The sequence below is a fragment of the Schistocerca americana genome, chromosome 7 (genome assembly GCF_021461395.2).
Source record: "Schistocerca americana isolate TAMUIC-IGC-003095 chromosome 7, iqSchAmer2.1, whole genome shotgun sequence".
Taxonomy (NCBI): Eukaryota; Metazoa; Arthropoda; class Insecta; order Orthoptera; family Acrididae; genus Schistocerca; species Schistocerca americana.
The window spans coordinates 144,331,354-144,347,599 of NC_060125.1; the positions used below are offsets into that span (position 1 = coordinate 144,331,354).

Here is a 16,246-nt window from a genome sequence, read left to right on the forward strand (position 1 = left end):
AATAATGCATAAAAAAGTAGGAACATGGATAAGCTACTATGAACAGCATAGTGAACGCATTATTGTAGCCAAGATAGACACAAAGCCCACACCTACCATAGTAGTACAAGTTTATATGCCAACTAGCTCCACTGACGAAGAAGAGATTGAAAAAATATATGATGAGATAAAAGAAATTATTCAGATAGTTAAGGGAGATGAAGATTTGATAGTCATGAGGAACTGGATTTCGATAGTAGGTAAAGGTAGAGAAGGAGAAGTAGTAGGTGAATATGGACTGGGGGTGAGGAACGAAAGAGGAAACCAGCTGATATAATTTTGCACAGAGCATAACTTAATGGTTGTTAATACTTGGTTTAAGAATCGTGAAATAAGGTTATATACGTGGAAGGGACCTGGAGGCACTGGAAGGTTTCAGATTGATTATATAATGGTAAGAAAGAGGTTTAGAAATCAGGTTTTAAATTGTAAGACATTTTAAGGGGCAGATGTGGACTCTGACCATAATTTATTGGTAATGAACTGTAGATTGAAATTGAAGAAACTGCAAAAAGATAGGAATTTAAAGAGATGGGACATGGATAAACAGAAAGAACCAGAGGGTAGAGAGTTTCAGAGGGAGCATTAGGGAATGATTGACAAGAACAGGGGAAAGGAATACAGTAGAAGGAGAATGGATACACTATGTGATCAAAAGTATCTGGACACCCCCAAGAACATATGTTTTTCATATGAGGTGCATTGTGCTGCCACCTACTGCCAGGTATTCCATATCAGTGACCTCAGTAGTCATTAGACATTGTGATAGAGCAGAATGGGGAGCTCCGTGGAACACACGGACTTCGAACATGGTCAGGTGACTGTGCCACACTTCTAAACATCCATAGGTCCACTGTTTCCAATGTGAAAGTGAAGTGGAAAGGTGAAGGGACACGTACATCAGAAAAGCGTACAGGTCGACCTCACCTGCTGACTGACAGGCGAGACTGCCGACAATTGAAGAGGGTCGTAATGTGTAGTAGGCAGACATCTATCCAGACCATCACACAGGAATTCCAAACTGTATCAGGTTCCACTGCAAGTACTATGACAGTTTGGCGGGAGGTGAGAAAACTTGGATTTCATGGTCGAGTGGCAGCTCATAAGCCACACATCACACTGGTAAATGCCAAATGACGCCTCGCTTGGTGTAAGGAGCATAAACATTGGACGATTGAACAGTGGAAAATCGTTGTGTGGAGTGACATATCACGGTACACAATGTGGCAATGTGATGGCAGGGTGAATGTCCAGTGAACTTCATCTGCCAATGTGTGTAGTGCCAACAGTAATATTCGGAGGCGGTGGTGTTATGGTGTGGTAGTGTTTTTCTTGGGGGGGGGGGGGGGGGGGGGCGGCTTGCACCCCTTGTTGTTTTGCGTGGCGCTATCAGCACAGCCCTACATTGATGTTTTAAGCACCTACTTGCTTCCCACTGTTGAAGATCAGTTCGGGGATGGCAATTCCATCTTTCCACACGGTCGAGCACCTGTTCATAATGCACTGCCTGTGGTGGAGTGGTTACACAACTACATTCCTGTAATGGACAGCCCTGCACAGAGTCCTGGCCTATATCCTACAGAACACCTTTGGGATGTTTTGGAACGCCGACTTCATGTCAGGCCTCATCGACCGACATCAGCACCTCTCCTCGGTGTAGCACTCCATGAAGAATGGGCTGCCATTCCTCAAGAAACCTTCCAGCACCTGATTGAACGTATGCCTGTGAGAGTCAAAGCTGTCATCAAGGCTAAGGGTGCACAAACACCATATTGAATTCAAGCATTATCGATGGAGGGCACCACGAACTTGTAAGTCATTTTTCATCCAGATGTCCGGATACTTTTGATCACATAGTGTGGCTTTGAGAGACAAAATAGTGAAGGCAGCAGAGGATTAAGTAGGTAAAAAGAAGAGGACTACTAGAAATCCTTGACTAACACAAGAGATGTTAAACTTACTTGATGAAAGGAGAAAGTATGAAAATGCTGTAAATAAAGCAGGCAAAAAGGGATACAAACATCTAAAAAATGAGATCAACAGGAGATGCAAAATAGCTAAGCGGAAATGGTTAGAGGACAAATGTAAGGATGTGGAAGCATATATCTCTAGGGGTAAGATAGATGCTGCCTTTGGGAAAATTAAAGAGACCTTTGGAGAAGAGAGAATCACCTGTATGTATATAGGGATATGTATATAGGGGTAAGGTAGATGCTGCCTATGGGAAAATTAAAGAGACCTTTGGAGAAGAGAGAATCACCTGTATGTATATCAAAAGCTCAGATGGAAAAGGGAAATCAGAAAGGTGGAAGGAGTATATATAGGGTCTGTATAAGGGTGATGTACTTGAGGGCAATATTATGGAAATGGAAGAGGATGTAGATGAAGATGAGATGGGAGATATGATACTGCGGGAAGAATTTGACAGGGCACTGAAAGACGTAAATCAAAATGAATCCCTGGGGTAGACAACATTCTGTTAGAACTACTGATAGCCTTGGGAGAGCCAGCCATGACGAAACTCTTCCATCAGATGAGCAAGATGTATGAGACACGCAAAATACCCTTAGACTTCAAGAAGAATATAACAGTTCCAATTCCAAAGGAAGCAGGCTCTAACGGGTGTGAAAATTACCGAACCATCAGTTTAACAAGTCTCAGTTGCAAAATACTAACACAAATTCTTTACAGATGAATGGAAAGACTGTTAGAAGCCAACTTCGGGGAAGATCAGTCAGGATTCTGTAGAAATGTAGGAGCATGTGAGGCAATACTGACCGTACGACTTATCTTAGAAAATAGATTAAGGAAAGGCAAACCTACATTTCTAGCATTTGTAGACTTAGAGAAAGCTTTTGACAATGTTGACTGGAATACTCTCTTTCAAATTCTGAAGGTGGCAGGGGTAAAATACAGGGAGCGAAAGGCTATTTACAATTTGTACAGAAACCAGATGGCAGTTATAAGTGTCGAGGGGCATGAAAGGGAAGCAGTGGTTGGGAAGGGAGTGAGACAGGTTTGTAGCCTATCCCTGGTGTTATTCAATCTGTATATTGAGCAAGCAGTAAAGGAAACAAAAGAAAAATTTGGAGTAGGAATTAAAATCTATGGTGTAGAAATAAAGACTTTGATGTTCGCCGATGACATTGTAATTCTGTCAGAGACAGCAAAGTACTTGGAAGAGCACTTGAACGGAATGGACAGTGTCTTGAAAGGAGGATATAAGATGAACATCAACAAATGCAAAACAAGGATAATGGAATGTAGTCGAATTAAATCGGGTGATGCTAAGGGAATTAGATTAGGAAATGAGACACTTAAAATAGTAAAGGAGTTTTGCTATTTGGGGAGCAAAATAACTGATGATGGTCGAAGTAGAGAGGATATAAAATGTAGACTGGCAATGGCAAGGAAAGCGTTTCTGAAGAAGAGAAATTTGTTAACATCAAGTATAGATTTAAGTGTCAGGAAGTATTTTCAGAAAGAATTTGTATGGAGTGTAGTTATGTATCAAAGTGAAGCATGGGCAATAAACAGTGTAGACAAGAAGAGAATAGAAGCTTTTGAAATGTGGTGCTACAAAGAATGCTGAAGATTAGATGGGTAAATCACATAACTAATGAGGAGGTACTGAGTGGAATTGGGGAGAAGAGGAACTTGTGGCAAAACTCGACTGGAAGAAGGGATCAGTTGGTAGGACATGTTCTGAGGCATCAAGGGATCCCAATTTAGTACTGGAGGGAAGCATGGAGGTTAAAAATTGTAGACAGAGATCAAGAGATACAGTAAGCAGATTCAGAGGGATGTAGTGTGCAGTAGTTAATGGGAGGTGAAGAGGCTTGCACAGGATAGAGTAGCATGGAGATTTGCATCAAACCAGTCTTTGGACTGAAGACCACAACAACAACACTGATTATTATGTGCTGTGCACAAAACTTTACTAAAAGAGGTATTATGGCAAAAACACTGACATATCTAACTTTTTGCAATTTCTTCCCATTTTTACAAACTTTCGCAGCCTCGTATCTCAGTGGCTGTTCAGAATTTTCCAACATGTTTTGTACGAAACTTGATGCAAACTTAACCCTGTTTAAAATTTATAATGGCATATTTTTGCCTAAAATGCACCTGAAGTGGTTTAGTGAGGAAAAACTGAAAAAAGTCCCATTTCTTAGCACTTTTTTCCAGATGGTGGATAATGCACGAGGAAGAGAGCATTTAAAAAATGGATTTTTCATGAAAGGGATAATACATACAACATAACCTGAAAATCTAAATTACTCCGCCTTTTGCAACCTAAATGTTTTTTCAAAGCTATCTCTGCTGTGCTGTTACTGGCTATGCAAAAATAGTTGAGTGTAATATTCTCATGCTCTGTAGGGAGGTACACCTTTCTCCACTTTACAGCAATTGACCTGCTCGATTTGCTTGTATTTGTCACAGGCACATTACGAGATAAATATTTGTGGTGTTGTAACACCACAAAGTCTGTGGGATTTACTAAAACCCAGTAACCCCTCCCCAATAGCTCTGTGTGCCCACAGTGAAGTTCTTAGACAAACAGTATGAAGTTAAATCCCTTAAGTTGTTTGTTATATTATCCAGTCCCACAAATGTACACTGACAGTGAAGATGTACAGTGTTGTCAGTGCATCATTAGGCATGACTTGTCAAATGCAAGTACACTAATATGAACAGCACTGGCACAGACTGAAAATCTGGTGTGGCCTAGGCTTGGCAGTAAGCGTAGAAACCTCTGATCATGGATCCATACTTACTGTGCTTTGCCTCCTCATGGTTTCCCATAGTCACTAGCCAGCAATTTTATTGTGGGTATTGCTGACTGATGTCTTAACTGTGCTCATCATCAGAGGCTCTGCTGTGTAGGGCTGGCAGTTACTGCCCCTAGACATGACTGCTCGCTGACTGATTGTTCATCACTGACTGATGAAAGACTCTTTATAGAATAAAATTTGTTTTGCTTGTATGTAAAGTTTGGTATGAACTGACACCATCTGAAAACAACTAAGAAACTAAATATGCTTCTGAGTTCAGGATCTCCCCCCCCCCCCCCCCCCCTCTCTTTCTTTCTTTCTTTCTCTCTCTCTCTATCTTTCTCCCTATCTCCCCTCCTCCCTACCCTTCTCCATCTCCCCTTCCCCTCTCCGGTACAGAAATTGGATGTTAATTTGATGGTCATTTCCAAATTAAGTGTTGTTTCTACTGTAGTTTTGTGTTGATGATCGGCTATACTATTCTGATGAATACTGTCATTCTTATCTTCAGACTCACTGAGTGAAGTGTTGAAAACAGACCCAAAACAATTTGTTTCTTGTTGAAACACAATAAATTTATCTGTAACAGACCAAAAATTATCATTCCTGAAAGCCCTTTCCAGCTTTCTTCAGGTAGACACCTTGTAACAGTGCTGTTTACAAAGTCTCACATCAAACAACTGAGCTTTATGTTTTCATGTCTGGCAAAACTGTAATGTCCAGTTGTCATGTTACTTTTTCCACCTTGTCTAATTAAAGAATGTGTAAGGGTAGATTGGTACACCAAATTATGTGCAAAATATTAAATGGTGAAACAATCACTAGCAGACAAACATGATGAATTTTACACTTAATGTCTTTGGGTATGAACAATGTTAGCACTAAATACGAGACATTCCATAATATGTAAGTCAGTTATAATTTCTTTTGTGTGTATACTGTTTATCGCAACATGTCTAATCTTTGTGTTAAGATATCATTTACCTGTAATAGAAGATCTGTGCATTCATAGTATAAATTATCTTGGTTTCAGAAAAAGAATAAAATATCCCTTAGAAATTTGTCCATGGTTTTGCGTCAGGAGCCTTCCAAGACACCCCAGGAGAGAATTAAGAATATTGAGGAGGGTCTAAACAAAGCAAGAGAAGCTGTACAACTGGATCCGAATGATGGACAGTCTTGGACAATTCTTGGAAATTCTTATCTTTCATCGTATTTTACTATTTCACAGAATCCAAAAATTTTAAAGCAATGCATGTCAGCATACTTTCAAGCAGTAAGTTTCAACAATTGTATCATTCCTGTCAGAAATGGAGTTATTTATCTTATGAACTTTAATTTTTAATGTGAAATCTGGAACACTCTGGTTACCATCAGTTAGGAAAAATCTGAAACGCCTTGGAAAACCACAGAGGAAATGGTAGAACTCAAGTATTTTGTTATCCCAATAGCACTCCACAAAACTGTCATATAAAAACAATTGGTTGCGCTATAAATTTGTGTTGTTCCCATGTAATAGACAACAACATATTCGGGAACAAGACTGCAGATGCTTGTGGTGTCGCTGGTGTGTGTGTGTGTGTGTGTGTGTGTGTGTGTGTGTGTGTGTGTGCGGCAGAGAGAGAGAGAGAGAGAGAGAGAGAGAGATTGATGCTGTTTTGTAGGACCATTACCTCATCATAACTGTGTAGTCTGCACTTGCTATAATTACTAGAAGAGTGATGTCATCGAGAATTGAGAACCAAATTCTTCATAAAGAGACTACATATGTGTGGTGACCAACAGTATGTGTATCATCAGGACATGTTACAGGAAGGAATGTTTATAATGGGCATTCCTGCATAAACACTGAATACATCGAACTGCAGATTCATGTATGAATGTTCTCTTTGTAGATAAGTGTTTACTTCATGGATAAATGTTGTTTTAGCCTCCAAATGACAACAGGCAATCTGATCAGGCAAAAAGCTGAAAATGTTTATCAAGCAATATTCAAAAATTGGTTTTAGAAATCTTTTAGGTGTTATCTTCCTTTTTTTAACTGAATATTCTGACTATCACTATGGAAAAGTGCACAAATTTTGCAGAATTGCCAAGAATAACAATAAATGTGAAGAATGGCAGTGATTGTTTCATGTGGAATGTTGTGATACAACCTACATGTCAGTCACTCCTAGAAATGGAATCATTGTCACTACAGCTGCACATACTGCAAATACACCTGTTTATCTTGAAACTTTGATTGGTGATAGACTGTTGGATTTTTGCCAATGGAATGGTTTGTTGGTCAGGAACTCCTGTTTTCTTAGCTACAAGATTATTTGCTTCATTAATGACTTGAGTAGAAAGTTGGTAATTGACTATATCCTCTACAGTAGTGAAATGAATAGTAAAGTTGCAGATATTGTCATAATACCATCAGATGCCTTAAGCAGCGACTGTCGACTGCTAGTAATGTACCTAGAGAAGCTAAGGATAAGAAAGGAACTTGGCTTAGAGTACCTCATAATAGTGAAGGAAACGGTGGAAAAGGAATGGGACAGATTTAAGAGGACATCAGTGTGTGTGTTGGAAGTAGTGTGTGGGAGGACAAGCTACAAAAAAAGATGGAAGAAAACACTATGATGGAATGAAGAAAGGAAAGATACAGATGCAGTATCATATCACTCATCTCATCTTCATCTATGTCCTCTTCCATTTCTATAATATTGCCCTCAAGTACATTGATCTTGTATAGACCCTATATATACTCCTTCCACTTTTCTGATTTCCATTCTTTGCTTAGGACTGGTTTACCATCTTAGCTCTTGATATTCATACAGGTGGTTCTCTTTTCTTCAAAAGTTTCTTTAATTTTTCTGATATAAATAATGGATAATCATCCCAGTTTAGTTTCTTGTCAAATTACAAACAATGCTTGAAGATGAATATGTTCAAGAAGAGGATTTTGAATCCTGAGTTCATGAATCATGAGTCTAAATCAATTGAATATGATGGAGTAAGTCCATTGGTATGCAGTTAATAACAGAAACTACTAGGCACAAATTCACAGTACATGTTCCACAGTAGAATACCAGGAGGTCAATGTCAGAGAGGTGAAGGCTTACTTGGTGAGAGCTTGCTGCTCATTGTGGCTGCTGCAGTCTATCACCCAGGTCAGGCTGCAGCCAGAAAGACGAGGTGTAGATCCAGAAATAGTTCTGGGATGGAGCTGCTTGCAGTAGCTCTGTGAACTGAACTGCCTGTAACAGCTGGGTGCCGTATTAAATACACCCACAAGAGTGGTGGATGTGAAGTTGTGCTCACGGATGTCACAATCCCATTGACGGTGCAGGTGCCATCTGCAGTGAAGCAGACACCACTTGTTTGCTTGAGTTCCTTGTGACAACAACCATCGTGTTTGGTTGGCCATGTGATTGACATGATATGCAGCAGACGCATGCTAGTATTCTGTCTGATAATGTTGCATTCCAGCTTGTGTGGTGACTCTGGCAGTAGCCACCTCCATTACTGGAATTCAGCAATCCATGGATCTCAGGTGTTTGCTGGGCAGCTATTGTTGTGGAACCCACTGATCACATGGAGGCCTTGGAAGTCCACAAGATGGGCAGCTTCAGCTTCCTCAAACAATGGTGTGGCTTGTTCTGAAACGACACTTGCATGTGAAGCCTTACAAGTTGCAGTTACTGCAGCAATTGCTACCTGGTGACTGTAAAGGTGCCATTTCTTTTCGCAAAGTTTATGGGCCTTTCTTTTTTGCGAAGGCCACTGTGACAAGAATGTCATACCTGGATGTGCTGCAAAATTGGTTATGTGCTCAACCTTATGATGATTCCAATAATTTCATTTTTATGCATGATGGCACGGCACCTCACTTTCACTTTGAGGTGCGGTGTTATCGTAACAACACCATTCCACAATGTTGGATTGGAGGAGGTGAACAACAAGATTTTGTCATTGCTTTTGGCCTCCTAGGTCACCAGACCTCACACTGTATGAGTTTGTTCTGTGGGAGTACGTAAAAGACAGAGTCATTGTCCCACGTATGGCAGCTACTCTTCAAAAACTGAGAATTCAAATTGTTGAAGCTGTCGATTCAGTAAATGTGGACCTCTTGATTCGTGTGTGGAATGAAATGAGTTACCATTCCAGTGTTTCTCTAGCAATACATGGTGCTTATGTTGACAGTATGGTATAGTAACTATGCAAACGTAAAACTTTGAACCTTCCTCCATCCATTTACACGTGCAGTGTGTTTTTGTCTTTCATAGTTTGTCTGTAATAAATGACTGAAATCTGTTGATTTGATCTTTCTAACATCAGTGGTGACAGTGAGCAATGCTTCCATACATCTTTCCTTGCTTTGGCCTCCTGTACCATTTCATCAATGTGCTGTCTGCTTCATGTAAGGTGAACAGATTATCCTTTTATCTCTGTAATGGATGTCTTGCTGTCTAATAACGGTGAACATAAATTGAAGAAAAGTGGTAATGTAATATATACACCACTCACAGATTAGATCTCAATCCTATTCCAGTTGCCTATGAGGGAGTACAAGGAGTGATCTGTGATAGTGCAACTTGTTATTAAGATGGCACCAATCCTTCCAACCATTATTACCAGTAGGTGAATCCTGATGGTGCTTATGCTTATTTATTTAAGAAGGTCCTCATTTGGCATCACGGGACTGGGTGGACCCATTAACAGACCTCCCTAACTCAGAAAAAAATCTAAGGAATACCAGGAATTGAACCCAAATTCTTCTGCACCAATGGAAGTGACCCTAACTGTTCAGCTACGGAGACAGTCATCTGAGACTGGAATCCATATATATTAATGCAATGCATGGTTTTTTGTTTTACCTAAGTGTGTGCTCTCTTATTAGTCACAGTATTAAAATAGCTTCTCCAGTGCCCCTACCTCTCCAAAAATCAAACTAGTTCTCTCACAATTTGCTTTCTGTTCTCCCTTCTTTTCTTCAAAGAAGTTCTCTTGTGAGATTTTATTGCTTAACTGATGGACTAATTATATGGTAATTTTCATAACTTCCTTTGGAAGTGTAATAGTTCCATTCTTTTCAGAATCTAATGGAACTTAATCAGTTTTGTAAATTTTGTTCATAGACTTGTATAGTTTTACCTCAGTTCTTTGGTCAGATGCTGGTAAGAATACATATGGTACTTAATGAATATCTGGATGCTGGACATTTATTCCTCCAGGGTTTGTGCTAGGCATTATTATTATTATTATTTTTTTATTTTTTTTTTTTTTTTTTCAGAGATAAGGATTGAATATCTTGACTCTGTTTACATCTTCTTACTATAATTTCTGCTTCAGCTACTCAGTTACCTTTGGACGTATAATCACTGTGCTGTGTGCAGCTTGTGGATTTCCCTATCTCATGTATCTGTCTTATGTAATTTATCCACCATTCACTCTTCTTTTGTTTTTGCAGATTTCCAATTAATTTCATTACTGAGTGACCAGTTTTACTGTTGTTCACCTTCAGTAGTTTTATCTTTTTGTTATTATAAGGGTTGATCAAAAAATTTCCGTTCAAAGACTGTACAGTCTAGAATCAATATGCTACCCAGGCAGAATTTCTGTGAGCATTGAGGCAGGCATACCCTCTGACATAACAGGTTGATGGTACTTGTTCGGTAAAATGCTGTACGCTGCTGCATGAAGTAGTCCTCAACTGCCTAGTGCAAATCCTCGTCCAACAGGTATCATTGACCATTTAAGGCCTTTTTTAAGTGACTGAAGGTGTGATAATTACATGGGGAGAGATCAGGAATATAGAGCAGGTGCTGGAGTGTCTCCTACTAGAGTTAGCACAACTTCAGCATTGTGACATTTGTAATATGGGGACTTGCATTATCATAAAGCAGCAGCACCACTTGTCGAACCATTCCACAATGATGATTTTTGATAAATATGCTGCTCCATACACATTCTTCATTCTCTGGTGGATGTCTACCCGTGTTTGTCCTTCAGCAACCAAGAAAAGAATAACAGCACATGGCTCCCATTTGGATGCATTTGGTAATAATGTAGCCATAGTACATGTTCCTGCATTTACCACATACACATCAGAGAGACACGAATGCTGCACTAATCTCTTGCGTACGTGTCAAAGCGCTTACACCTGCATTAGAGTCACTTTACAGTGCATGTTCTGCAGCTCAAATGGAGAATTTTTGATTACTCCTTATACACTATTGATTTCAGTGTAGTCCAAGGCTGCCTCTGTTTTCCCTTTTTCGCTACTAGTACCTACTGTGTTGCATTTGCTATACTTCTTGTAGGAGGTAACAGTAACTCTTTGAAGCATCCTTATTTCTTTTATTAAATACAGTTGAAGACAGTCTAAATTTTTGGTTCCTTCAACTTTGCAAGATTCCAGTGTTTCAGTTGCTTTGTCTTGAATTTCAATTAGTGTTTTATTAGCACTAGGTTTTGAGCACTGTCATATGAGCATTCAGACATTCTGTGTGCTATCCATAATTAGCATTACTTTTGTCTCTTAGCTCATCCTGAGTAGACCCTACCCAAGGGTCAAAATAGGAGACCATTTTACAACATCTGGAATATTCTGTCCAGGAGGAAAGCATTTTGTCATTTTCAGCATAGTGCTATGAGAAATAGGGGAATATGCATGGTGGTTTCCTGTTGTCTTCTTCATAACTGTACTGCAACTGTTAAGCCAATACTGGTACACTGGATTACAGTTGTTCAATTACCAGCGGAACTTCTGCCTTCCTCCAGGATGTGCACCACATCCAGCAGAGAGAGCTCCTGCATATTGGTGACCACCTTGACCCATTTGCCTCACAGACAATTGCTCTTTTCGCCATAACTCTGGTAGGAGGCCATTTCAGTGTACTGTACCAACAGCCAGCCAGTTGTGCTGAGGTGTGTAAAGGGGGAAAACAGAGAAGTTTGAATAAAAGACATGCAAGGTAAGTGGGAAGGCAACAGGTCCGGGGAGAAAGGCTCCATAAAATGAGTCCTTTTTGCCTTTTTCAGTAATTGCTCTTCAGCAGTTTAGGCTGATGTTGTCTTCATCTCAAAATTTTTGTTTATTCTTAATCTGTAATTTTTGGCTTTACATATATGGAGCTTTGGTTTAAGCAATAATATATGGGCATGAAATTGACAAATCTTTGTTTCATGAAATTTTGGGCGAACTTCCAGATGCTGGTATCTTCCTGCCACAATATTTTGGCCCAGTCTTCGTACACTGAACTTTTTTGCCAATATATATCATACAGCTGAAGACTGCATCCAAATATCATGGCAGGAAGTTACCAACATCTGGCGATTCACCCAAAATTTTGCAGAACGATCTGCACCCTAAAAATGTTTTAGATCTGTGAAATCACTGTTTATTACATTTCATTTGCAGGAGAAGGACATCACTGCCAGTAGCAGTCCAGAACTACACTACAACAAAGCCATTGTGAGTATTAAATGAGACATATTTTGTAGGGCTTTTACTGGAACTGTGAAAATTATCTTATTGCTAATAGCTTACAACAAACTATTGTTGTCCTTGTTGGGCCTTGTTTTATTTCTGTAAAACACTGTACAAACTTTTTCTTGATTCTCTATTTTATGCCGAAAAACTATTACATATGCACTTTTATCTTGTGAATTCTCACCCGAAAGCACATTAATCTTAAAGATGGAATAGTACAGGTTGGCCTACTTTTATGTATTTTATTGCTTGGTGGCACGTAATTTGTAAAGTAGGGGGAAAATTGTTACATTGTACAATGAGTACAGGTATGTTAACACTTTCCTGAAGAGAAACAGTAGTGAATGCTTTACATTGTGTAACTGACAGTTATTAACTGAACTAATAATTGCAGATCATGACTTAGGCTCAAACTCAGAATCAAGATTATTTAAAACTGTACTAGTTCTTCTTCTCAACCATATTTCTTAATTCTTCTGCTTCTCTTGTTGTTGTTGTTGTTCTTCTTCTTCTTCTCCTTCTCCTTCTCCTTCTTCTTCTTCCTCTTCCTCTTCCTCTTCCTTTCCCCTACCTCCTTTCCTTATATGCACATAAAATTTTGGATAGCTGCTAACAGCATCTAATGTATGACATTGTAAAGTTTGTTATTACACTTTTTGGATGTAGAGCTTTGGATTAGGGTTACTGAAATGCTTCCACAATTTACTAAACTTCCAGAATGTTGAATGTTTATTCTGTGACTGCATTGTTTGACACAGCTGTGATATTTTAACTGTTAGTCTCAATAAATAATTTCAGATTCAATGTGTAAACTGCCGCTATATTGCCTTAGCATTAAAGGAGAGCACTCATCGAAAAGCAGAAGATAGGCAACACACAAAAGACAGAAAACTTGCAAGGTTTTTGGAGTTATCCTTTGATGAACTAGAGTAAGATAAAACACACACACACACACACACACACACTTGTGTCCCTACATGATGCTGGCATAGGTGTGTGTGTCTGCGTGTGTGTTTTAAAGAATAACTCCAAAACCTAGATTTTTTTTTCTTTTGAGCCTGGCAGCTACTCAACTCTTTTGTTTTTCATTGAGTGGTCTTTCGTAATCCTAAAGTATTTACATTCTGCAGGAACTTTCTTACAGCATTTATGCCACTGTATTAATTTACACAAAGAGATTACGATAGTAATTACAATAGTATTCTATCTGCTGGGGTTTCTGAAGTCCTTGTTGTTGCCAGTTATCACAGATACATATAAGTTGTAAGTGGCTGATATTATGTTAACATTGTAGTCATCGTGATTCTTTACCTATGCTTGTGCATGTAGTAAAATGCTTTTGTATAATGAGAGGAACTAGTGCAGCTTAGAATTTTCTACAAGTTTCAACAGTTTTATGAACGAGCAAAATCTACATATGCATGTCTCCCCTCAATTGATATTCAAACTACCCACAAGTTATTTTTATTTCCTCTCACCGCTCCTTTTCTTCCATGCTCTTATTCGACCATATGGTTATTCATCCTTGTATATAATGTATGAACAAACCTGCATGACTTACTATCCCCTTTGGAAAGTCCAGGATGATATAACATCAGTATTGTGAAAAGGATAGATTGTTAGCTACCATACAGAGAAGATGTTGAGCCATAGACAGGCACTGCTGTAGCAGTCTTTCCATTGTGTCTGTCTGTGACTCAGTGTCTTGTCTATATGGTGAGTTGCAATCTGTCCTTTTCATAATATTGTTACTGCTCCCTTTGCCAGACATTTAGTGCACATGTCTTTTTTTAATTTCTTTTGACTGTTCTCTCTTTTCCTTTTCTGTTTTTCAGCACACTTATTGAAATATATTTCAGACATTTCTCCTTTCGGATCCTTGTTTCTTATTCATTTCATATTGTTACTGTTAGATCAGGGTCTATGTAAGATTAAAAGGTAGTGCCAGTAAGCTTATCTGGAAATTCCTGACAAATTTGATTTCTTTGCACAATCTGTGGGCTGAGGATTATTATCTGTAGTATCTGAGCATACATCACATGCTGACTCATTGTCAGTATGATTTTGCACCTAATATTTTCAAATTTTATAGTTGCTGTTAGGGTTAGTAAAACCTTTTAGTGGATACTTTGGAAGACTATCAAAAACTTGTACAATCTGAAATGCAGAGATTACTGAGACCAAGAATTTTTCTTCGAAGTTATTTTATTCTCAAAGATCTTGGACCTCCCACTGTCTGTATGCCTCCCCCTTTGTCCCTGTGTGCCCTTGTCCCTACTGAAGGTGTCTCCCCCTCCACTAATGCTCACGCCTGTGTGGTCTACCCTTGCCCTTGACCCTTCTCCGACCTACCCATGTCTCCTGCTGGAGGATCGAACTAATAGTTTTGACAGTTAACAGTTTGAGTGCATTTATATATGTCTGTCGGCAGTATTAAATAATTCATCTCATGATACCAAGTACTGGCCAGCAGTTCTATCTCACTATTTTGTAATTTTGTGGGGGAACTTTTATTGTGGAAGAAATCAAAAAATTTTCATAAACTTTGCAAAAATTGCTATTTGCAGCTCATAACCTTGAATGGTTTTGCTCCATAAATGGTTGAAATCTTTGGACATACTTACGCAAGAAATTGTCAATTTTAAATTCTCGGGGTTTCAGCTATATCTAATATGATAAATCTACAGACAGATAGCACATAAATTACTGTTGTGACACTAGCAGAATTGAGTGAAGAAAATCCAGGACAGAATAATGACAATATGAAGTAAGATAAATTACTATTTGGCATGTTAGACAACTCATACAATGTGGCCACTGTCATCTCTGGACATCAAGACCTGATTGTGGTGAGTACAATCTTGAGTGGGGTGGGTAGTGGGGATAAGGAAGAGGGGGTATGGTGGGGAGGTAGAAGTGTAGTGGAGTAGAGGTGGGGGAAACTGTAGTGCTTCATGTGGGAGTGTGCAGGTGTGCTGTGGGGAGTGGGGGGAGTGAGAAGCTGAAGTGTGAGCGGGAAAGAGGATACAAGCAGGTGGGGGCAGGGAGTAGTGAAGATTGAGGCTAGTGCAGTTACGGGAATGAAGTATGTATTGCAGGGAGAGTTCCCGCATCATAATTCAGGAAAGCTGGTTTCAGTGGACAATCCGCAGGGGACAGGCAGTGAAGCAGTTGTCGAAGTCAAGCAAACGAGGGAGTGTCAAAAAGTTTGGAGACTGACTCTACCTACGAGAAAATGCTTTACCTGCGTGTCTACATTTACAAATTGTCACCTTCAGAATAGTCAGCTTGTACAGCAATGCAGTGCTCCCAGCATTTCTGCCACTGCAGAAATGTGTCCTGGAAGTTCGCTTTTTGAATCATTCTACCAACGTTTGCACTGAATCTCTGCAGTGATGATGGAACAGCAACCTTTGAGCTGGATCTCTAGCTTTGGGAAGATGGTGAAGTCCATAGGAGCCAAATCTGGCAAATAGGACCAGTGTGCAAGTACAATAATTTTGAACCCTGTTTCTGGTGAAAAATTCACGTGTGACAAAAATGCCGTGATGGGGTACATCATCATCATGGAGCAGCCAGTTTTTTGTGCCCCAGAGATGTGATCACTCTCGACGAATGTGGCCAGTACTTGGTATCGTGAGATGAATTATTTAATACTGCCGACAGACATATATAAAAGCACTCAAACTGTTAACTCTCAAAACTATTAGTTCAATCCTCCAGCGGGAGACATGGGTAGGTCGGAGAAGGGTTAAGGGCAAGGGTAGCCCACACAGGCAGGAGAAGTGAGTGGTTGTGTACAAACATGTACTGCACGGAGAATTGCCCGAGCATTTGACACACAGTGCGTAAAATCCTATTAAAATCCTTCTTTGCTATACATTCAAAATTACCCATGTGCACGAGTTACTACCTGTTGACATGCCAGCAAGAAAGACCTTTGCTTTAGAAT

General features: G+C 39.5%; 1 protein-coding gene across 1 annotated transcript in view; it reads left to right on the forward strand.

Moving 5' to 3' along the window:
* Nucleotides 1-16,246, forward strand: part of LOC124621967 (tetratricopeptide repeat protein 5-like) — a 134,534-nt gene that overhangs the window by 77,964 nt on the left and 40,324 nt on the right. Inside the window, exons 4-5 of the mRNA XM_047147500.1 lie at nucleotides 5,848-6,090; nucleotides 12,223-12,276. Coding sequence (XP_047003456.1) covers nucleotides 5,848-6,090; nucleotides 12,223-12,276 — 297 coding nt within the window. The remainder of the gene's footprint in view (nucleotides 1-5,847; nucleotides 6,091-12,222; nucleotides 12,277-16,246) is intronic.